This window comes from Mesoplodon densirostris, chromosome 6, assembly GCF_025265405.1.
Source record: "Mesoplodon densirostris isolate mMesDen1 chromosome 6, mMesDen1 primary haplotype, whole genome shotgun sequence".
Taxonomy (NCBI): domain Eukaryota; kingdom Metazoa; phylum Chordata; class Mammalia; order Artiodactyla; family Ziphiidae; genus Mesoplodon; species Mesoplodon densirostris.
In genome coordinates, this window is record NC_082666.1 from 45,981,767 (window position 1) to 46,006,156 (window position 24,390).

The 24,390-nt window shown below is 39.7% G+C and overlaps 1 protein-coding gene across 2 annotated transcripts in view; it reads left to right on the top strand.

Moving 5' to 3' along the window:
• UBAP2 (ubiquitin associated protein 2) overlaps window positions 1-24,390 on the top strand; it is a 129,168-nt gene that overhangs the window by 53,915 nt on the left and 50,863 nt on the right. For both annotated transcript variants that reach the window (XM_060101809.1, XM_060101810.1), the window contains exons 3-6: window positions 4,275-4,352; window positions 8,811-8,921; window positions 11,368-11,521; window positions 13,532-13,609. In XM_060101809.1, coding sequence (XP_059957792.1) covers window positions 4,275-4,352; window positions 8,811-8,921; window positions 11,368-11,521; window positions 13,532-13,609 — 421 coding nt within the window. The remainder of the gene's footprint in view (window positions 1-4,274; window positions 4,353-8,810; window positions 8,922-11,367; window positions 11,522-13,531; window positions 13,610-24,390) is intronic.

Genomic DNA, 24,390 nt, shown 5'->3' on the forward strand with positions numbered 1-24,390 from the left:
TTGAGGTTTGTAAGGGATACCTTGTCACCTAGTTTTATTCTGTGTTGTTGTTGTCCACGGGATTTTAGGTTTGCTATAAAGTTAGAACAAAGATGTTTCTTTATACAAACATAATTCCACTATCAAATTTCATAAGTGTATCATTGTTACAGTGTTCTTTCTCTACAGTTAATATTCCAGTTTTGTCAGTGTGGAACTTTCATTTATTCCAGTAATGTCAGTTACTCCAGTAATGTCCTTTATAGCACGTTTCCTTCTTCCAGTATAGCATCATCATATCCCCTTTGCTTGACATGCTTTTTTAGTCTTCATTAATCTGGAACAGTTCTTAACCTTTCTTGGTCTTCTGAAATAATAGCAATTTTGAAGAAGGCCAGTTACTGTAAAAAATGTTCAATTTGAATTTGTGTTTTGATGTTTCCTCCTGATTAGATTCAGGTTATAGATCTTAGGAATGCTGTTTAACTGACATTGAGTATTTCTGAGTACCATATGTAGAGTCGCATGATGTCTCTCTGCCCCTCCCTGAGGATGTTAATTTTGATCACTGAGTCCAGGTTTTGCCCATTTCCCCTAATTTATTGTTTACTAGGTTTCTGCCAGCAACTAAAAAATAATCTTTGTGGAGACACTTTGAGACCATGTGTAAATAACCTCTTCCTCATCAAGCTTTCCCCTTTAGAATCAGCATTCATTGATGATTCTTGTTTGAATTAGGCTTTACTGTGGTGGTTGCAAAATGAAGATGTTTTCAGCTCTACTACTCCCTCTTACAGTCTTTTTATCATTGCCGTATTAGTAAGCATATTTTTATTTTTATTTTTAAAAAATTTATGTATTTATTTTTGGCTGTGTTGGTTCTTCGTTGCTGCGCACAGGCTTTCTCTAGTTGCAGCGAGCAGGGGCTACTCTTCGTTGTGGTGCGCGGGCTCTAGGCGCACCAGCTTCAGTAGCTGTGTCATGCGGGCTCAGTAGTTGTGGCTTGGCGGGCTCTAGAGTGCAGGCTTAGTAGTTGTGGCGCACGGGCTTAGTTGTTCTGCGGCATGTGGGATCTTCCCGGAGCAGGGCTTGAACGCATGTCCCCTGCATTGGCAGGCGGATTCTTAACCACTGTGCCACCAGGGAAGTCCCAGTAAGTGTATTTTTAAAAGATTACTCTAATAATCTAAGAAGTAAAAATCAAACCAAATAGAGATCATTTTTATTTTTAATTGGTTAAATTTGCATTTTTTTTAGACTGGAGTTTGAGGAAGCAGGCTCTTTTACACTGTTAATTGAGTATAAAGTTCTGCAGCCTTTGTGAAGAGCATTTTTGAGCAGATGGTATGAAACTCCTTTTAACAATTTTCTATATACTTCTTTGACCTAGTAGTTTCACATCTTTGTATTTATTCTAAGAAAACTATCCTGGATGTATTAGGTGTAATAATGGCTTCCGGTAGTGTTTGGGTAGTAATGAAGAATTCAGAGTATGTAAAATGCAAGACCTATCCAGTAGATTTTTATGCAGCCAATAAACATTATGATATAGGTATTTACAATTGATTATGTGTTCCTACAAAGTAGTGTGATTAGTATTTTGTTTTTGATATAAGAGAAAAATATGTAAGTACCAAATAAATAGTTTTTGTTGTTAGATAGTTACCTTATGGGTCACTGTTATTTTCTTGTGGGCTTTGTGAAAATTTTGTAATTTAAGGAAATTTAATGGTAAGAAGCGATGAACATTCATATTGCTTGGGTTGCAGCAAGGCTCAATGAATATGCATGAGGTACAATTTCTAGATTTGAAATTCAGAGTAGAAGTGATTGCTATCAGGAAAAACGGGCAAAAATTAATCATGCAGGGTTTTAGCACTAAGGGCCACATTGGTTTACTTGCTTTTTTTTTTTAGTTTATTATTTTTAAATTTTTAAATTATTTTTTATTTTTATTGAAGTATAGTTGATTTACAATGTTGTGTTAATTACTGCTGTACAGTGATTCCGTTTTATATATATATATATATATATATATATATATATATATATATATTCTTTTTTTATCCCAGTGGTTTACTTTCATAAAAGGTTGCCACTACCCAAAGCTCAAATGTATAATGTGGAAGTCGTCTTACATAACTCACCTTCCCCTTTGGTTTTCCTTTTTACCTCATTCAGTTATTTCATACCTTAGTCCTTTTGGCTGCCGCATTGGGACTTCTCACTTGAGGGTATGTGTAAAGAAGGCCCTTATATATACTGGTTAGAATTGAGGTAAAATTTGCCGTGTGTGTAGACACTGTACAAACATCTTTCTGGGTGTAATGTAACACTACAACTGAGGTCACAGCAGGCATAGGTTGGGATGAAAGGATTGGCCATTAGATTGGAGGGAACAGACCAAAGCTAGCTGGAGCTTGTATAATCAACCAACAACATGGACTGGAAAGCTCTCGTGAGAAGCGTTTTTACATTGTAAAAAACACTAACAACCTCTCCCCTTTCACCCGCATTGAGATTATTATGAATCTATATTAAAAGCAAAGGTGAAAAGTTGTTTATTGGGACTTCCCTGGTGGCACAGTGGTTAAGAATCCGCCTGCCAATGCAGGGGACACGGGTTTCAGCCCTGGTCCAGGAAGATCCCACATACTGCAGAGGAACTAAGCCCGTGCGCCACAACTACTGAGCCTGTGCTCTAGAACCCGTAAGCCACAACTACTGAGCCTGAGTGCCACAACTACTGAAGCCCACGCGCCTAGAGCTCGTGCTCCGCAACAAGAGAAGCCACCGCAATGAGAAGCACGTACACTGCAAAGAAGAATAGCCCCTGCTCTGTGCAACTGGAGAAAGCCTGCACACAGCAATGAAGACCCAATGCAGCCGTACATACATACATACGTACATACATAAATAAATAAATATATTTTTAAAAAGTTGTTTATTATTAGCACTTAGTGGGTCTCCCCTCCCCCCCAAGCCCATTCAGTAATTTAAATGATTTAACTTTAAAAATATTTATGTTGGGAGTTAATAAAGATTTTAGCTAGCAATGGTTGGTATGTTACTATTAACTGATTGCACAAGAGTTACCTTTTTCAAATTTCTTTTTTCTTTTTCTTTTTATTATTTTTTTTGGCTGTGCCACACGGCTTGTGGGATCTTAGTTCCCTGACCAGGGACTGAACCCACACCCTCGGCAGTGAAAACACGGAGTCGTAATCACTGGACCGCCAGGGAATTCCCAAAAGTTTCCTCATTTAAAAAATATCTTTCTGGGTTTCCCTGATGGTGCAGTGGTTAAGAATCTGCATGCCAGTGCAGGGGACACGGGTTCGAGCCCTGGTCCGGGAAGATCCCACATGCCACGGAGCAGCTAAGCCCGTGCACCACAACTACTGAGCCTGTGCTCTAGAGCCCGCGAGCCACAACTACTGAAGCCCGCACGCCTAGAGCCCGTGCTCTGCAACAAGAGAAGCCACCACGATGAGAAGCCCGCACACTGCAACGAAGAGTAGTCCCTGCTCACCGCAACTAGAGAAAATCCCGTGCACAGCAACAAAGACCCAATGCAGCCATAAACAAACAAACAAACAAATAAATACCTTTCTAATTTTTAATTGTCAGAAATACTACAAAAGGAAACCTCAAAAATTCGGTAATTTGATTTTTTTTAAGAAGGATTTTGAGTGAAAAAAGCAACTGGAAAAGGGTTTTCTGCATAGTTGACTAAGCGTTTGAAAGTTGCTTCCTTTAAAATTCTGTTAAATTAAAACCATTTTAAAATTGTGGTTAAAGATAAAAATGTAACTTTAAAAATAATTTTTATTTAGATAAATACAGCCTTTTCCCTTCCGAACTGACCTTTCTTGAGTTGATAGCAGAGCTTTTTTGCTTTTTGACAGCAAGGTTGTGTCTAAGCCTGTATCCTAGTGGTTGTTTCCACTGCTTCCTGTTCTTCCACTTCCTGTTACGCTGTAACTTCATCTGCCCAGGGGAAAGAAAATTCAAAAAAGAAAATTCAAATGAGTCACAAGGCTAATGAAGATGAACAGGACTTTAGGTCCTTTGGTCAAAGGAATGGGACCTTTATGCTATTTAATTTGGTGCTTATTCACCTTTTGGGAGTACACTATACATTTAGGAGGTCTAAATTCAGAGTCCTTTTTTTTAGTTAATCAGTATTTCTGTTACCACAGTGATTGAGAGTTTTTATCTGTTTATACTAGATTTTGGCATCTAACTTGTATTTTTGGTGCTCCAATCTTGAACAGTTGTATGTGCTTTTCCAGGCAACAGCTGAACAGATGCGTCTTGCTCAAGTGATCTTTGATAAAAATGATTCAGAGTTTGAAGCTAAAGTTAAACAGGTATGTTTCTGGCAAAGGATACTGTCATTTTTGTAATCTATTCTTACTGTGCTTAAAAAGATAATTTCACTAGAGATTCTTATTTTATTTTATTTTTTTTCTTCTTTTTTTCTTTTCTTTCCTTGCTATATGCGGGCCTCTCACTGCTGTGGCCCCTCGTGCTGCGGAGCACAGGCTCCAGACGCGCAGGCTCAGCGGCCATGGCTCACGGGCCCAGCCGCTCCACGGCATGTGGGATCCTCCCGGACCAGGGCACGAACCTGTGTCCCCTGCATCGGCAGGCGGACTCGCAACCACTACGCCACCAGGGAAGCCCGAGATTCTTATTTTAAACTGTGCTTCTTGCTTAGTTGTAAATAATTGGATTTTGAACTTGTGATTCAAAATCAAAATACCTGTATTGGTGGCTAGAGTGAAGGATTTTTGGCAGTAGAACCTTTCTGAGTTACTAGTGTTACATGTGAACAATGAGCGTTTGTGAAAGTACAATGGCATTGTATATACCTGTGCATAGAAAGTATATTTAGTATATGGCAGGTTCTCAGAAAATTTTGTTCAGTGTTACGGAAGAGCTGATTTGCCTTTTCACATATCGTGGTGATCCCAAACATAGATTGGAAAAGTTACAAAATTAAATTTTAGGGTGATGTCTTCACTTAGAACTTCACTGATATAACATTATTTTAATTTCACATTCTTCTTTCCTGATAAGACTTCTTTTCCCTTCAAGATTCTAGAAACCAAGCAATAACCTTTACCTTGGTAGAGGTCTACCAATAATTCCTTGGAGTGAAAGTCCCTTGGTGAACTCTTTATTTTAGCCCTTTAGTATGTAAACTCTTTGTTCTTGCTTATAGTTGCTGTCATTAGACTTAATGGTGATATTTTTGGAAAGCCACAAAAATTATTTATTAAAAATCATAGAACTTACTCGCTGGAATGAGATTTATGAATTGTATGAGACATACTTCTACGTATTATATCACCTTTTATCTGAGTAGCATAGCAGATACACAAAAAAGCGCACTGGTACAGGAGTTCAGAGCTTTAGTTGCCATAGCTCACGGGCCCAGCCGTTCTGCGGCACGTGGGATCTTCCCGGACCGGGGCACGAACCCGCGTCCCCTGCATCGGCAGGCGGACTCTCAACCACTGCGCCACCAGGGAAGCCCCAGAGCTTTAAGTTTTAACGATGGTTCTCTCTCTTACTAATCCAATCACTGGGGGAGTTTTGACAGTTATTATAAATCTTTTTTTTAAAAAATATTTATTTATTTATTTATTTGGCTGCATTGGGTCTTGGTTGTTGTGCGTGGGCTTTCTCTAGTTGCAGCGAGTGGGGGCTATCCTTTGTTGCAGTGCCTGGGCTTCTCATCGCGGTGGCTTCTCTTGTTGCGGAGCACAGGCTCTAGGTGCGCGGGCTTCAGTAGTTGTGGCATGCAGGCTCAGTAGTTGTGGCTTGTGTGCTTAGTTGCTCCACGGCATGTGGGATCTTCCTGGACCAGGGCTCGAACCTGTGTCCCCTCCATTGGCAGGTGGATTTTTAACCACTGCGCCACCAGGGAAGTCCCTACTGTGCATCTTAACAACTGCATGTGACAGGTATTGACCTACAGATCGTTGATAAAAATCTGACCTTATTAGTAGACATCCAAAGACTGAAGCATGGGAAAGCTGTAGAATGTATAGAACCTTGCTGGGTAACACAGGGAGGAAATCAGATGGAATGATGTGGTGTAAAGAGCTGTATTTATGAGACTAAGAGACCTGGCTTCCCGATAGGCTAATTGTTTTGTGACCACAGAGAAATCGCTTCAGATGTTGGGGGTCAAACTGTTTTGAGCTGAAGCTGATACATACTAAAATAGTTAAAGGTACTTAAAACACAGCAGATATTTAAATCATACATTTGTTCACTGATAATTGAGAAACCTATATTGTGCCTAATCTGTGATTGTTCCTTGTGTTGAAAATATTAAATAGCTTAATTATCCCTTGTTAAAGGGAATGCACTAATGTGATTTCTTTGATTTCAAACATAGTACCCTGTTGAGGCTACTTGAGAAAATAGTATGTCCAGGAGTGAGTTTTGTGATAGCTGCCAAATTCTATTTTTTTTCTTATTTATTTATTTATACAGCAGGTTCTTATTAGTTACCTGTTTTATACATATTAGTGTATATATGTCAATCCCCATCTCCCAGTTCATCCCACCACTATTAGCCCTGCTTTCCCCCTTTGGTGTCCATATGTTTGTTCTCTACATCTGTGTCACTATTTCTGCCTTGCAAACCAGTTCATCTGTACCATTTTTCTAGATTCCACATATATGCGTTAATATACAATATTTGTTTTTCTCTTTCTGACTTACTTCACTCTGTATGACACTCTCTAGGTCCATCCATGTCTCTGCAAATGACCCAATTTCATTCCTTTTTATGGCTGAGTAATATTCCATTGTATATATGTACCACATCTTCTTTATCCATTCGTCTGTCGATGAGCATTTAGGTTACTTCCATGAGCTGGCTCTTGTAAATAGTGCTGCAGTGAACATTGGGGTGCATGTGTCTTTTTGAATTATGGTTTTCTCTGGGTATATGGCCAGTATTGGGATTGCTGGGTCATATGGTAATTCTACTTTTAGTTCTTTAAGGAACCTCCATACTGTTCTCCATAGTGGCTGTCTCAATTTACATTCCCACCAACAGTGCAAGAGGGTTCACTTTTCTCCACACCCTCTCCAGCATTTGTTGTTTGTAGATTTTCTGATGATGCCCATTCTAACTGGTGTGAGGTGATACCTCATTGTAGTTTTGACTTGCATTTCTCTAATGATTAGTGTTATTGAGCAGCGTTTCATGTGCCTCTTGACCATCTGTATGTCTTCTTTGCAGAAATGTCTATTTAGGTCTTCTGCCCATTTTTGGATTGGGTTGTTTGTTTTTTTAATATTGAGCTGCATGAGCTATTTATATATTTTGGAGATTAATCCTTTGTCCGTTGATTCATTTGCAAATATTTTCTCCCATTCCGAGGGTTGTCTTTTCGTCTTGTTTATGGTTTCCTTTGCTGTGCAGAATCTTTTAAGTTTCATTAGGTCCCATTGTTTATTTTTGTTATTATTTCCATTACTCTAGGAGGTGGGTCAAAAAAGATCTTGCTGTGATTTATGTCAAAGAGTGTTCTGCCTATGTTTTCCTGTAAGAGTTTTATAGTGCCCAGTCTTACATTTAGGTCTTTAATCCATTTTGAGGTTTTTTTTTTTTTTTTTTTTTTTTTTTTTTGCGGTACACGGGCCTCTCACTGTTGTGGTCTCTCCCGTTGCGGAGCGCAGGCTCAGGGGCCATGGCTCACGGTCCTAGCCACTCTGCGGCATGTGGGATCTTCCCGCACCGGGGCACGAACCCATGTCCCCTGCATCGGCAGGCGGACTCTCAACCACTGCGCCACCAGGGAAGCCCCTTGAGTTTATTTTTGTGTATGATGTTAGGAAGTGTTCTAATTTCATTCTTTTACATGTAGCTGTCCAGTTTTCCCAGCACCACTTATTGAAGAGGCTGCCTTTTCTCCGTTGTATATGCTTGCCTCCTTTGTCAAAGATAAGGTGACCATATGTGTGTGGGTTTATCTCTGGGCTTTCTATCCTGTTCCATTGATCTATATTTCTGTTTTTGTGCCATTACCATACTGTCTTGATTACTGTAGCTTTGTAGTATTGTCTGAAGTCAGGGAGCCTGATTCCTCTATCTCTGTTTTTCTTTCTCAAGGTTGCTTCGGCTGTTCAGGGTCTTTTGCATCTCCATACAAATTTTAAGATTTTTTGTTGTAGTTCTGTAAAAAAATGCCATTGGTAATTTGATAGGGATTTCATTGAACCTGTAGATTGCTTTGCCAAATTCTACTTCTGAGACTTTAGGGTGTTAAAAATTATTTTGTATGTGCAGTGTTCTAATCCAAGCAGTGATAGCCCATGTACAGAACATTGACAGAGTCAACTGGACTGTTGGACAGTGCAAACAGTTGGACTGGATGTTTGGCTAATTGTGGCCACATACTCATGCTTGGTCTTTGGGAAACATATAGTTCCACTTACTATTTGAGTAGCTCAGAAATTTGGGAGTCCCAGGCCATTGAATTAGTTGGAGCAGTCACATAGCTCATCCTGAGTATTCTGAGAATGTTGGTATGCATGTATGTGCTGCCGATTAAGAATTGATACTTCGTCAGCTTGGAGGAGGGTTGATTTATAGCTTGACTTTACCAGTATTGGTCGAAAGACATGGAGTAGCCCCCAAAACAGGTAAACCTGATCTTGGATTGTAATCTCAGAGTCTTGAAAAGGCCATCTTCATGTGGAAGGATTGCATAATCTCTGTCTTTATATAGTAGAATCTTAGAATTAATATCAAGTGCCATTCTTGTGTTTCCCTAATCATTGTCTTATAACTCCAACAGCTTATGGAAGTGACAGGAAAAAATCAGGATGAATGCATAGTGGCTCTGCATGACTGTAATGGAGATGTCAACAAAGCTATCAATATATTGCTGGAAGGGAATTCAGACACGGTAAGTATTATTAATTGATTTGCAATGTTAAGACTTCTCTCCAGTTCCATATTGCATTTTCAACTTCACCTTATTCGGGGGTGGTGGTAGAGGGGGATTATGGGTGCCATTCCATATATGTTTTAAGTCCAGAAAGAACACTAACCTGAAATGACTGTTTTTGTTATGTATGTTTTCTTCATGAAGTTGTAGAATCTGGAGACTTGAAAGAGAACTTGGTCATCTACTCCAGCCTTACACAGTTGCCAAAATTCTCTGGGCCTGTGGACATTTTCACCACCTGAAAAACTTCTCTTGGCTCCACAGCTCATGTTTCTTCATCTCAGTTGTTACCTTTTACCACTCCTTATATCTCTAGACTAACAGAAAACCAGGATTTGCTGGTATCTCTATTTGCTTATGTGTGAATATTCTACAGACACATTTTCATGATAGTCTGACAGATATATAAGATAAGAAAAAAATTTTTTTTAAGCTTAGTAAAGTTTGAGGAATGCGCATGCACACTAAAGCTCCTCCCTTTTATTTTAGGAAGGATGCAGCTAAAGCCACACCAGAGGCAGGTGTCAGCCCTAATCTTTTGATTTCTACCTGGAAATTACACAGTATTTCATTTGTATTTTTTCATTGAGGAAACCAATTCAGAGCAGATTAAAACAAATAATGATTCACCTAAGTGGGGTATAAAGATGAACACATCAAAAAGTGCTTTCCTTATCATTGTTTAGGTTTAATCAAGTTCTCATTTTTAGGGGTAGGTTTTTTTAGGCACAGGCTGTATTAAAATGAACTACTGTGACAAGCTCAAAACTGAAATGAGTATATTTTTATTTAATAGGAAACAAGCAAAATAAAACTTGTAATTATAAAAATTAATGATAATTGGGAAAATATTTCATTATTTGAGTATAGCAGTATTTGTGGGTAAAATTCTATGCAAGATAACACTGGTCCAACATGATGAACTACCAAATATGTGAGTTTGTTGGGAAAATATATCATGTTAAGTGAGGAAATAAAATTTTGAAGAGTTTTTGTTTGCTGACACTTGGGCATGTATTTGCTGGGTTTTATAAACTATGGGGGGTGTTCAGCTCATTGCTAATGGATGCAGTGTAGAATAGTTCTCCCTTATTTTTAATATGAAATGAAGGGCTTAACTGCCTTCTTATTTTAAAAATAATCACTGAATAAATGAAATATTTCCAAATCATTAATTGGAGGGCATATTTTCTTTTATATGGTAGAGATAGGCTTGAATACTGTTTCCCATTGCCTTTCCTTTAGCTCCCACAGATTCATCACTCCTTTTCTTTGGTGGCTGGGTGAATCTTTTTAAGTTTTAAATGAACAGCCAATTCTATCTCAATAGAGACTTTCAACTTCCTCTCCTTATTTGACTGAACCCAAAGGAGGTGGTTCTAGTCTGAAAGTTACATAAAGATCTCTTTGGTTACCTCTTTTTTTAAAAATATAAGATTTATTTATTTGTTTGTTTGTTTGTTTATGGCTGCATTGGGTCTTTGTTCCTGTGCTCGGACTTTTCTCTAGTAGCAGTGAGCAGGGTCTACTCTTCGTCGCGGTGCACGGGCTTCTCGTTGCGGTGGCTTCTCATTGCGGAACATGGGCTCTAGGAGCATGAACTTCAGTAGTTGTGGCACACAGGCTCAGTAGTTGTGGCTTACTGACTCTAGAGTGCAGTCTCAGTAGTTGTGGCACACAGGCTTAGTTGCTCTGCAGCATGTGGGATCTTCCAAGACAAGGGCTCGAACCTGTGTCTCCTGCATTGGCAGGCAGATTCTTAACCATTGTGCCACCAGGGAGGCCCTTTGGTTACCTCTTGAACCCAGAAATCACACAGTTGGGGCTAGATCTGGCATGTTGTTTTCTTAAAAGGTCAGAAACTAGCAAATTAGGGCCTGAATACAGACACAAAAGGCATTTGCCTGTTCGGAGGTGAGAAGGCTATAGGGAAAATGGAGAGGCAGAGGGGAAGTCCTTTGAAACCCTGGTTTGTTTAAGATTATTCCGTGGTCCATCTTTTCTTTCATTGTGTTTGCCTTGTTTCTTACCTTGTTGTTGTCTGCAGTAGCCATGGCTACTACTGAGGTAGGTGGGGATGGCATAGAGTGGGAGCTTGGGGAAATAACATTTACTTTATGCTTATCAGCATAGGAAAAGGCTCTGTGGTGGGACAACATACAGTATGTTGTCAATTCAACTAGTTGCTGTAATCTTTTGTGCTCTCTGTAGCAACAGGAACCTAACAAGAGATTTGCTGTCATTATCATCAGAGAGTACAGTACGTTTATGGAGAAGAATTAAAATGGTAGGCATGCAAGCTGTAAGGCATGGGTAATTAGGTCTGAAAGATAAATGCACACACTCTTGATGATTGTCCACACTTTGAGTGATAACTCTGAATAAATGCTCTTATTTTCGATAGACTTCATGGGAGACTGTAGGAGGGAAGAAGAAGAATTTTGGAAAAGAAAGTTCAGAAAACAAAGAGAATAGAGAGAAGAGAAGTGAGAGAGAGGTGAGCCGTGGACGTGGAAGCAACAACCGGAAAGTAAAAGGTGGCAATCGTGGGAGAGAGTGTAAGTACAGACCTTTCTCCTCACCTTTTGTTTTATGAAAATTTTCATGCATGTTAAAAAGCTGACAGAATGATCCAATGAATGCCCATAAATCCACTTCCTCAATGCAATATTTGTTAGTATAGTTAAGTTAGTAATGAGCTACAACTGAGTAGTTTATTAGAACCCTAACTGATACAGTTTCATATTAGCACTGACCTAGGCTGTAGGTATTTGTGTTGTGTCTTAAGACCACCTTCTGTTATGAATCAAGTGCATCATCTAATTTTTTTTTTTAATAAAGCACCTGCTCTGTCTCTAGCCACTGGTGTCCTGGATTTCTTTCTTTCTTTCTTTTTTTAAAATTAATTAATTAATTAATTAATTTTTTTTTTTTGGCTGTGTTGGGTCTTCGTTTCTGTGTGAGGGCTTTCTCTAGTTGCAGCAAGCGGGGGCCACTCTTCATCACGGTGCGCAGGCCTCTCACTATCACGGCCTCTCTTGTTGCGGAGCATAGGCTCCAGACGCGCAGACTCAGTAGTTGTGGCTCACGGGCCTAGTTGCTCCGTGGCATGTGGGATCTTCCCAAGCCAGGGCTCAAACCCGTGTCCCCTGCATTGGCAGGCAGATTCTCAACCACTGTGCCACCAGGGAAGTCCACATCATCTAATTTTAAAGAAGGTTTTTTTGTTGGCTGATAGCTAAAGCTGTTTATTCTTCCCCACTTATGGATACTCATGATATATGCAAGGTTTAGATTAAGAGGAAAGTTGTTGAATAGGAAAGGTTTTTCTCAGTTCTCTCCATTTGACTCAGGTTTTGGCATCATTCACCCAAAACAACACTACCTCCTATGCAGACGTACCAAAGTGGCTAAATTATGATAAATATTTAACATGTTCCTTTATAGACTTTTGCTAGTTTATATATGCCACAGATGTTTATTGAGTATCTACAGTGTAGTGGATAGTCTTCAAGTCATACAGCAATGAAGAAAACAGAAACCTTTGCCCTTCTAAAACATCTTTTAAGGGAGGTAGAGTGAGATGTAACAATAAAAAAGAAAAGTAACATTTCATATTAATATTGTAATATTTTAATGGCATTATGTAGAAAATTATGCTCTGGGGAAAAACAAAGGCAGAGAGATGGGAATTGTAGGTACGGGTTTGACAAATTTAAAGAGACTGACCAAGGAAGGCCTCATTGACAACTCACATACTTAAGCCATAAAAGAGATGAGGGGAGCAAACTGTGCCAATATTGTTCATAAAATTTCTGTATTATATAGAGTCATTAATGCCAATATAGGAATAAGGAGAAGAAAAGACTGTGTTGGAATCTTCTGGACAGTAACCTGGAAAAACCTTTCTCTAACAATGATTTCCTCAAGAATTCAGTGTTTCCTTGGTATTGCAGTTTGCTAGTCTATGCCTTTCCAGGCTTTGAACTTAACCAATGAGCAAATTTTGTTGTGTATGGTTACATAACAAAGGTATTTTTTTTTGGAAGTAAACTTACTTTACAGGAGGGCACATCAAAACAGAAAATAAAAGTGGTATGTCGTTATAATTTCTTCTAGAATTTTCACCTATGAATTAAGCAAGTTGTGCTGTCATTCAGTTTTTGAGCCATGCTGGTTTGGTTTTTCTTGTTTTCCCAACCCTTTGGTTAAATTTTAACCTTTTTTTAAAAAAGCCTTTTTGTGTTGAGGGGTGGAGGGAGTCTTTTTGTCCTTGTCTTTATTTTTTTTTTTATTTTTATTTTTATTTTTTTTGCATTACACGGGCCTCTCACTGCTGTGGCCTCTCCCATTGCAGAGCACAGGCTCCGGATGCGCAGGCCCAGCGGCCATGGTTCACGGGCCTAGCCACTCCGCGGCATGTGGGATCTTCCCGGACCGGGGCACGAACCCATGTCCCCTGCATCGGCAGGCGGACTGTCAACCACTGCGACACCAGGGAAGCCCTGTCCTTGTCTTTAATAGCTGTTGGTTTGATTATGTGTAAGGGGTGCTCTTTTCTTCCTTAGTTAGAGGTGAAGAGAATGGAATTGATTGCAATCAAGGGGACAAGCCTTCAGACCGTGGCAAGAGAGCTCGTGGTAGAGGTAAGACAGAATAAGGCGGATAGAGATGCTTGTGATCGGGAGGAGGCAGGCTGTTCATATACTCAGTACATTAAGCCATGGCAGTGTACTCTGAAAGAATGGTTGATCTGAAATCTTTTGATTCATTTACTGACGTGCATGAATGAAGTGTTTGGATTATGTAATTTTGAGGAAACCTATTGGTTGTTTTCAGATGAGCTGAGAAAGGCCCTTTCTATGAATAATTTAAAACTTGAAGCTCTGACCAAAAAGTTATTAAGTCTCCTGTGTTGGACTTGACCCATAGTAAAGTGTTTTACCATATGATGCCTTTTGTTTGTTTGTTTCTAATGTTTATTTATGTATTTATTTATTTGGCTGCATTGGGTCTTAGTTGCAGCACACAGGATCTTCGTTCAGGCATGCAGGATCTTTTGTTGTGGCGTGCGGGCTTCTCTCTAGTTGTACTTTTTGTTTTTTAAAGGAAATCCTTGGTAACCAACAACTGCTTTTCTTTTCTTTTTTTTCTTTTTTTTAAGGTATAATTTTGGGACTTCCCTTTGTTGTGGTGCAGTGGTTAAAAATCCACCTGCCAATACAGCGGACACGGGTTCAAGCCCTGGTCCTGGAAGATCCCACATGCCGCGGAGCAACTAAGCCCATGCGCCCCAACTACTGAGCCTGCGCTCTAGAGCCTGCGAGCTACAGCTGCTGAGCCCGGGTGCCACAGCTACTGAAGCCGCACTCCTAGAGCCCGTGCTCCGCAACAAGAGAAGCCACTGCGATGAGAAGCCCACGCACTGCAACGACGAGTAGACCCCGCTTGCTGCAACTAGGGAAAGCCCGCGTTCAGCAACGAAGACCCACAGCATCCAAATAAATAAAATAGAATAAAATAAATTTATTTTTAAAAAGTTTAATTTTATTTATTTTTGGCTGCGTTGGGTCTTCGTTGCTGCACACAGGCTTTCTCTAGTTGCGGCGAGGAGGGGCTACTCTTTGTTGAGGTGCGTGGGCTTCTCATCGCGGTGGCTTCTCTTGTTGCGGAGCACGGGCTCTAGGAGTGCGGGCTTCAGTAGCTGTGGCATGCGGGCTCAGTAGTTGTAGCTCTTTCTGACTTACTTCACTCTGTATGACAGACTCTAGGTCCATCCACCTCACTACAAATAACGCAATTTTGTTTCTTTTTATGGCTGAGTAGTATCTCATTGCATATATGTGCCACATCTTCTTTATCCATTCATCTGCTGATGGACACTTAGGTTGCTTCCATGTCCTGGCTATTGTAAATAGTGCTACAGTGAACATTGTGGTACGTGACTCTTTTTGAATTATGGTTTTCTCAGGGTGTATGCCCAGTAGTGGGATTGCTGGGTCATATGGTAGTTCTATTTTTAGGTTTTTAAGAAACCTCCATAGTGGCTGTATCAACTTACATTCCCACCCACAGTGCAAGAGGGTTCACTTTTCTCCACACCCTCTCCAGCATTTATTGTTTGTAGATTTTTTGATGATGGCCGTTCTGACTGGTGTGTAGTGATACCTCATTGTGGTTTTGATTTGCATTTCTCTAATAATTAGTGATGTTGAGCATCCTTTCATGTGCTTGTTGACAATCTGTATATCTTCTTTGGAGAAATGTCTATTTAGGTCTTACACCCATTTTTGCATTGGGTTGTTTGTTTTTTGGATATTGAGCTGCATGAGCTGCTTGTATATTTTGGAGATTAATTCTCTGCCAGCTGCTTCGTTTGCAAATATTTTCTGCCATTCTGAGGGTTGTCTTTTCTTCTTGTTTATGGTTTCCTTTGCTATGCAAAAGCTTTTAAGTTTCATTAGGTCCTGTTTGTTTATTTTTGTTTTTATTTCCATTTCTTTAGGAGGTGGGTCAAAAAGGATCTTCTGTGATTTATGTCATAGAGTGTTCTGCCTATGTTTTCCTCTAAGAGTTTTATAGTGTCTGGCCTTACATTTAGGTCTGTAATCCATTTTGAGTTTATTTTTGTGTATGGTGTTAGGGAGCTTTCTAATTTCATTCTTTTACATGTAGCTGTCCAGTTTTCCCAGCACCACTTATTGAAGAGGCTGTCTTTTCTCCACTGTATATTCTTGCCTCCTTTGTCAAAGATAAGGTGACCATATGTGCGTGGGTTTATCTCTGGGCTTTCTATCCTGTTCCATGGATCTATATTTCTGTTTTTTTTTTTTTTTTTTTTTTTTTTTTTTGCGGTATGCGGGCCTCTCACTGTTGTGGCCTCCCCCGTCGCGGAGCACAGGCTCCGGACGCGCAGGCTCCGGACGCGCAGGCTCAGCGGCCATGGCTCACGGGCCCAGCCGCTCCGCGGCATATGGGATCCTCCCAGACCGGGGCACGAACCCGTATCCCCTGCATCGGCAGGCGGACTCTCAACCACTTGCGCCACCAGGGAGGCCCTATATTTCTGTTTTTGTGCCAGTACCATACTGTCTTGATTACTATAGCTTTGTAGTACAGTCTGATGTCAGGGAGCCTGAATTCTCCATCTCCGTTTTTCTTTCTCAAGATTGCTTTGGCTATTTGGGGTCTTTTGTGTTTCCATACACATTGTGAAATTTTTTGTTCTAGTTCTGTGAAAAATGCCATTGGTAGCTTGATAGGGATTGTATTGAATCTGTAGATTGCTTTGGGTAGTATAGTCATTTTCACAATGTTGATTCTTCCAATCCAAGAACATGGTATATTTCTCTATCTGTTTGTACCATCTTTAATTTCTTTCATCATTGTCTTATACTTTTCTGCATACAGGTCTTTTGTCTCCTTAGGAAGGTTTATTCCTAGGTATTTTATTCTTTTTGTTGCAGTGGTAAATGGGATTGTCTCCTTAATTTCTCTTTCAGATTTTTTGTCATTAGTGTATAAGAACGCAAGAGATTTCTGTGTATTAATTTTGTATCCTGCAGCTTTACCAAATTCATTGATTATCTCTAGTAGTTTTCTGGTGGCATCTTTAGGATTATCTATGTATAATATGTCATCTGCAAAGAGTAACAGTTTTACTTTTTCTTTTCTAATTTGTATTCTTTTATTTCTTTTTCTTCTCTGATTGCTGTGGCTAGGACTTGCAAAACCATGTTGAATAATAGTGGAGAGTGGACATCCTTGTCTTGTTCCTGATCTTAGAGGAAATGCTTTCAGTTTTTTACGATTGAGAATGATGTTTGCTGTGGGTTTGTGTTATATGGCCTTTATTATGTTGAGGTAGGTACTCTCTATGCCCACTTGCTTGAGAGTTTTTATCATAAATATGGGTGTTTAATTTTGTCAGAAGCTTTTTCTATATCCATTGAGATGATCATATGATTTTTCTTCTTCAGTTTGTTAATATGGTGTATCACATTGATTTGCATAAATTGAAGAATCCTTACATCCCTGGGATAAAATCCCACTTGATCATGGTGTATGATCTTTTTAATGTGTTGTTGGATTCTGTTTGCTAGTATTTTGTTGAGGATTTTTGCATCTGTATTCATCAGTGATATTGGTCTGTAATTTCCATTTTTTGTAGTATCTTTGTCTGGTTTTGGTATCAGGGTGATGGTGGCCTCGTAGAACGAGTTTGGGAATGTTCTTCCCCCTGCAGTTTTTTGGAAAAGTTTGAGAAGGATGGGTGTTAGCTCTTCTCTAAATGTTTGATAGAATTCACCTGTGAAGCCATCTGGTCCTGGACTTTTCTTTGTTGGAAGATTTTTATTCACAGTGTCAATTTCATTGCTTGTGATTGGTCTGTTCATATTTTCTATTTCTTCCTGGTTCAGTCTTGGAAGGTTATACCTTTCTAAGAATTTGTCTGTCTCTTTCAGGTTGTCCATTTTATTGGCATAGAGTTGCTTGTAGTAGTCTCTTAGGTTGCTTTGTATTTCTGCTGTGTCTGTTGTAACTTCTCCGTTTTCTTTTCTAATTTTATTGATTTGAGTCCTCTCCCTCTTTTTCTTGATGAGTCTGGCTAAAGGTTTATCAGTTTTTTTAATCTTCTCAAAAAACCAGCTTTTAGTTTTATTGATCTTTGATGTTGTTTTCTTTGTTTCTATTTCATTTATTTCTGCTCTGATCTTTATGGTTTCTTTCCTTCTACTGGCTTTGGGTTTTGTTTGTTCTTTCTCTAGTTCCTGTAGTTGTAAGGTTAGATTGTTTGTTTGAGATTTTTCTTGTTTCTTGAGGTAGGATTGTATTGCTATAAATTTCCCTCTTAGAACTGCTTTTGCTGCATCCCATAGGTTTTGGATTGTCGTGTTTTCATTGTCATTTGTCTCTAGGTATTCTTTGATTTCCTCTTTGATTTCTTCAGTGATCTCTTGGTTATTTAGTAACATATTGTTTAGCCTCCATGTGTTTGTGTTTTTTTCTCTGTAATTTATTTCTAATCTCATAGCGTTGTGATCAGAAAAGATGCTTGTTATGATTTCAATTTTCTTAAATTTACCGAGGCTTGATTTGTGACCCAAGATGTTATCTATCCTGGAAAATGTGCCGTGGTCCCTTGAGAAGAAAGTTAATCTACTGTTTTCAGATGGAATGTCCTATAAATATCAATTAAATCTATCTGGTCTGTTGTGTCATTTAAAGCTTGTGTTTCCTTATTAATTTTTTGTCTGGATGATCTGCCCGTTGGTGTAAGTGGGGTGTTAAAGTCCCCCAATATTTTTGTGCTACTGTCGATTTCATCTTTTATAGCTGTTGGCATTTGCCTTATGTATTGAGGTGCTCCTATGTTGGGTTCATATATATTTATAATTGATATATCTTCTTGGATTGATCCTTTGATCATTATGTCATGTCTTTCCTTGTCTCTTGTAACATTCTTTATTTTAAAGTCTATTTTATCTGATATAAGTATTGCTACTCTAGCTTTCTTTTTCCATTTGCATGGAATATCTTTTTCCACCCCCTCACTTTCAGTCTGTATGTATCCCTAGGCCTAAAGTGGGTCTCTTGTAGAGAACATATATATGGGTCTTCTTTTTGTATCCATTCAGCGAGCCTGTGTCTTTTGGTTGGAGCATTTAATCCATTCACATTTATGGTAATTATCGATATGTATGTTCCTATTACCGTTTTCTTAATTGTTGTGGGTTTGTTTTTTGTAGGTCTTTTTCTTCTCTTGTGTTTTCCACTTAGAGAAGTTCTTTAGCATTGTTGTAGAGTTGGTTTGGTGGTGCTGAATTCTCTTAGCTTTTGCTTGTCTGTAAAGCTTTTGATTTCTCCATTGAATCTGATTGAGATGCTTGCCGGCTAGAGTAATCTTGGTTGTAGGTTCTTCCCTTTCATCACTTTAAATATATCGTGACACTCCCTTCTGGCTTGTAGAGTTTCTGCTGAGAAATCAGCTGTTAACCTTAATGGGAGTTCCTTTGTATGTTATTTGTCATTTTTCCCTTGTTGCTTTTAATAATTTTTCTTTGTCTTTAATTTTTGTCAATTTAATTACTGTGTGTCTCGGTGTGTTTCTCCTTGGGTTTATCCTGCTTGGGACTCTGTGCTTCCTGGACTTGGGTGGCTATTTCCTTTACCATGTTAAGGAAGTTTTCGACTCTAATCTCTTCAAATATTTTCTTGGGTCCTTTCTCTCTCTCTTCTCCTTCTGGGACCCCTATAATGCAAATGTTGGTTCTTTTAACATTGTCCCAGAGGTCTTTTAGGGTGTCTTCATTTTTTTTTCATTCTTTTTTCTTTATTCTGTTCCACAGCAGTGAATTCCACCATTCTATCTCCAAGGTCATGTATCTGTTCTTCTGCCTCAGTTATTCTGCTGTTGATTCTTTCTGGTGTATTTTTCATTTCAGTTATTTCATTGTTCATCTGTTTGTTTGTTCTTCAATTCTTCTAGGTCTTTGTTAAACGTTTCTTGCATCTTCTCAACCTTTGCCTCCATTTTTTTTCCAAGATCCTGGATCATCTTCACTGTCATTGTTCTGAAATCTTTTTCTGGAAGGTTGCCTATCTCCACTTCATTTAGTTGTTTTTCTGGGGTTTTATCTTGTTCCTTCATCTGGTAACAAAATCCTCTGCCTTTTCATTTTGTCTATCTTTCTGTGAATGTGGTTTTCGTTCCACAGGTTGCAATATTGTTTCGTTCCACAGGTTGCAGTATTCTTCTTGCCTCTGGTGGATGAGGCTATCTAAGAGGCTTGTGCAAGCTTCCTCATGGGAGGGATTGGTGTTGGGTAGACCTGGGTGTTGCTCTGGTGGACAGAGCTCAGTAAAATTTTAATCCACTTGTCTGCTGATGTGTGGGACTGAGTTCCCTCCCTGTTGGTTGTTTGGCCTGAGGTGACCCAGCACTGGAGACTCTGGGAGGGCTCATGCCAAGGAATATTTCCCAGAACTTCTGCTGCCAGTGTCCTTGTCCTCACAGGGAGCCACAGCCACCCCCTGCCTCTGCAGGAGATCCTCCAACACTAGCTGGTAGGTCTGGTTCAGTCTCCTGTGGGGTCACTACTCCTTCCCCTTCAGTCCTGATGTGCACACTACTTCGTGTGTGCCCTCCAAGAGTGGAGTCTCTTTTTACCCCAGTCCTGTCAAAGTCCTGCAATCAAACCCCACTAGCCTTCAAAGTCTGATTCTCTAGGAATTCTTCCTCCCATTGCCTGACCCCCAGGTTGGGAAGCCTGACGTGGGGCTCAGAACCTTCACTCCAGTGCGTGGACTTCTGTGGTATAAGTGTTCTCCAGTTCATGAGTCACCCACCCAGCAGTTATGGGATTTGATTTTATTGTGATTGCGCCCCTCCTACTGTCTCATTGGGCTTCTCCTTTGTCTTTGGATGTGGGGTATCGTTTTTGGTGAGTTGCAGTGTTTTCCTGTTGATGATTGTTCAGCAGTTAGTTGTGATTACAGTGCTCTCGCAAGAGGGAGTGAGCACATGTCCTTCCACTCCACCATCTTGAACCAGTCTTGGTCCTTGTTTTTTTTAAATCCACTTTATATATAGTAGTGTATGTATGTTAATCCTACCCCCCCCACCTCCTTATGTTTACTTTTTTTTTTTTTAAGAATTTTTTGAAGTGGACCAGTTTTAAAGTCTTTATTGAATTTGTTACACTATTGTTTCTGTTTTACATTTTGGTTTTTTGGCCGTGAGGCATGTGGGATCTTAGTTCCCTGACCAGGGATCAAACCCTCACTCCCTGCATTGGAAGGTGAAGTCTTAGCCACTGGACCTCCAGTGGAAGTCCCCTTATGTTTACTTTTTTTTTTTAATTTATTTTAATTAAGTTATTTTTGACTGCATTGGGTCTTTGTTGCTGCGTGAGGCATTTCTCTAGTTGTGGCCAGCGGGGGCTACTCTTCATTGCGGTGCATGGCTTCTCATTGCGGTGGCTTCTCTTGTTGTGGATCATGGGCTCTAGGCATGCGGGCTTCAGTAGTTGTGGCATGCAGGCTTAGTAGTTGTGGCTCGCGAGCTCTAGAGCACAGGCTTAATAGTTGTGGTGTGTGGGCTTAGTTGCTCTGCAGCATGTGGGATCTTCCTGGACCAGGACGTGAACCCGTGTCCCCTGCATTGACAGGTGGATTCTTAACCACTGTGCCACCAGGGAAGCCCCCTTAAGTTTACTTTTTTTTTTTTTTGTACGTGGGCCTCTCACTGTTGTGGCCTCTCCCATTTGCGGAGCACAGGCTCCGGACGCGCAGGCTCAGTGGCCATGGCTCACAGGCCTAGCTGCTCCGCGGCATGTGGGATCTTCCCGGACTGGGGCACGAACCCGTATCCTCTGCGTCGGCAGGCAGATTCTCAACCACTGCGCCACCAGGGAAGCCCCCTTATGTTTACTTTTAAGGAAGGTTGTAAAGTAGTGGGTAAGGGACTCAGATTGACTTTTTTTTTTTTTTTTTTTTTTTGGCTGTGCTGCGTGGCTTGTGAGATCTTAGTTCCTGGACTAGAGATTGAACCCCAAGCCCTGGCAGTGAAAGTGCCAAGTCCTAACCATTGGACTGCCGGGGAATTCCCAGATTGTTTATAAACCCAGTTAGATGTTAAAAAAAATCAGTCCACCCTCTTCCACATATATATAAACTCTAGTGAGGTGTAATTTTTTAATTATTAGCTGATATTTAAACATGTTTAAACAAGCTGTTGAAGAGTAGTGGTCTGTGTCTAGGGATTTCTTAGAATCATTATCCCAAGTGCAACACAGGGCAAGAAGAGAGAAAACATTCAGTAGCCAGTATGCACAAAAACAGTTATTTTGCTTGGTGAATATTAGTAAAGTACAGTTTGATAATAAGTGAATAGTGGTGCAAGACAAATAATTTATCCCTTTCATAATTAAAGGATAAGTGTCCTTTGTTTTATGTGTTTAATATGTCCCTTTCCAGAAGTTTGGTTGTAAGTTATTTAATGTCTTAATCTACTCTCTCATGGTGTGTTGAATTAACCTTAAAACTGTTGTTTTGTACTATTCCTTTCCAGTTATTTGTGATCTGTTGGGTAGTATGCAGATTTTAAAATGCATCCTTAAAAAACAAGTGCATGGTTTAAAGTGTGTACTTTAAAAATGATTCTTTAAGGTCTCCATTGCCTTTATTCTTTAATTTTGACCATACTTGTGGGCAGCTGTTGCTGACTTCACATTGGCTCTCCCTCAGAACAGTAATCTGTGTTCATGATTAAATTAGCTAAAATGTTAAGCTGCTAAAATTTTATTAAATCACTCCTTTCCTCCTTAATTTTTGCCTTATCTACACAGTGTTAGCATAAAGAGTATTATGAAACAGCATGGATTTAATATGCTAATGTACTTTTTTTGTAATTTATGTTAAGAATTTGGTAATCTCTGTATTAAATAAAAAATCATATATATAAAATGGGAGTATATTTTACTCCCATTTCATGGCAAGTATAAACTGTAGCAAATGAAATAAAATTAAGTTCCATTTATACACCCAGTTTTTCTTTACCTTTCCCTGAATGTTTTCTCTGTGTTCGGAGGAGCAAGAATCAGTGTGACACTTGTAACAGATCATTTTTCTATGATTCATTTAAAGTTTGTGGAAAGGTAGCTTGTGAGTTTTGTGTTTTTGTGAGAAAATAGCCTCTACAGAAGAGGCGAGTAACAGCTGTGCTAGGCTGTCGTTAGTGTTCTGGGCTTTGCTTTTTGGAAAGTAAGCCTGGTAGTTGGTGTGAAAACCTTTGGAAATTTATAAATGTTGACCATTCATAGGTACTTGGCCATCAAATTATACTGTGTTTTGTGTACAAAATGTGGAATTTAACTGATATTTATAAAGTATCTAATCCTGACTTAATCCTGAGTTTAGATTGAAGACCATGTTAATAATCTGTGAGATTGGTAGTATTCTTTTTTTTTTTTTTTTTTTTGGAGCATAGTCTATTAACAATGTTGTATTAGTTTCAGGTATACAGCAAAGTGATTCAGTTATACATATACATGTATCTATTCTTTATCAAATTGTTTTCCCCATTTAGGTTATTACTGAATATTGAACAAAGTCCCATGTGCTATAGAGTAGATCCTTGTTGGTTATCTATTTTAAATATAGTAGTGTGTACATGTCAATCTCAAACTCAGATTGGGAGTATTCTTTTTTTTTTGTTTTTTTGCGGTACGCAGGCCTCTCACTGTTGTGGCCTCTCCCGTTGAGGAGCACAGGCTCCGGACACGCAGGCTCAGCGGCCATGGCTCACGGGCCTAGCCGCTCCACGGCATGTGGGATCTTCCTGGACCGGGGCACGAACCCGTGTCCCCTGCATCGGCAGGCAGACTCTCAACCACTGCGCCACCAGGGAAGCCCTGGGAGTATTCTTGATAAAGTTCTTCATCATGTGCCATGTTAGTTAGTAAAAAAGAATATAATTCTGTGTTCCAGGATGAAACTACTTGCTCTTGTGTAAGAAGTTACAATATAATCAAGCCACTCCGCTAACCTTTTTTTTTTTTTTTTAATTTTTATTTTTGCCTGCGTTGGGTCTTCATTGCTGCACTGGGCTTTCTCTAGTTGCGGCAAACGGGGGCTACTCTTCGTTGTGGTGCGTGGGTTTCTCATTGCAGTGGCTTCTCTTGTTGCGGAGCACGGACTCTAGGCGTCTAAGCTTCAATAGTTGTGGCACACAGGTGCAGTAGTTGTGGCTCACAGGCTCTAGAACACAGGCTCAGTAGTTGGGGCACATGGGCTTAGTTGTTCCATGGCATGTGGGATCTTCCTGGACCAGGGCTCTAACCCGTGTCCTCTGCATTGGCAGGCGGATTCTTAACCACTGCGCCACCAGGGAAGCCCTGTTCTTCTACTTTTAAAACTAACTAATTTATGAATATAGCCGATATAATATAACTGAAAGGTTAATTGTTGAGCACCTACTAGGTGCTGACATTCTAGTTTTAATTCTTGAATTTTCTATAATGCCGTCTCAGGTCCTGGTACAAAAAGTATTTTACAAAATGCAGTGCTCTAAAATAAGTTGCTGAACAACTAGGTTATTTCCTGTAATTGAATAGTAATATTATTATTATGCCTCTAAATATGAGTCCATGAAAAAAAATCCATGTTTATGACATTGGGGTTACATATCAGTCTTTAACGCAACAACTGATACTTAGGTACCTATTATATTGTTGAAGATACTGCTTTGCATAAGACATGGTTCCTCACATGCTTAGTGGGGAAGGAGGAGAGACAATCAAGTAAAAGCACTGTTCGACTTACTTAAGAAAATGATTGGTGATGTGATCAACTGCCAATAGGGTTTCCTTTAGATGGACCTAGGGAGGTCTCTGAGGAGATGGGATTTAAAGTGAGGAGGAAGAAA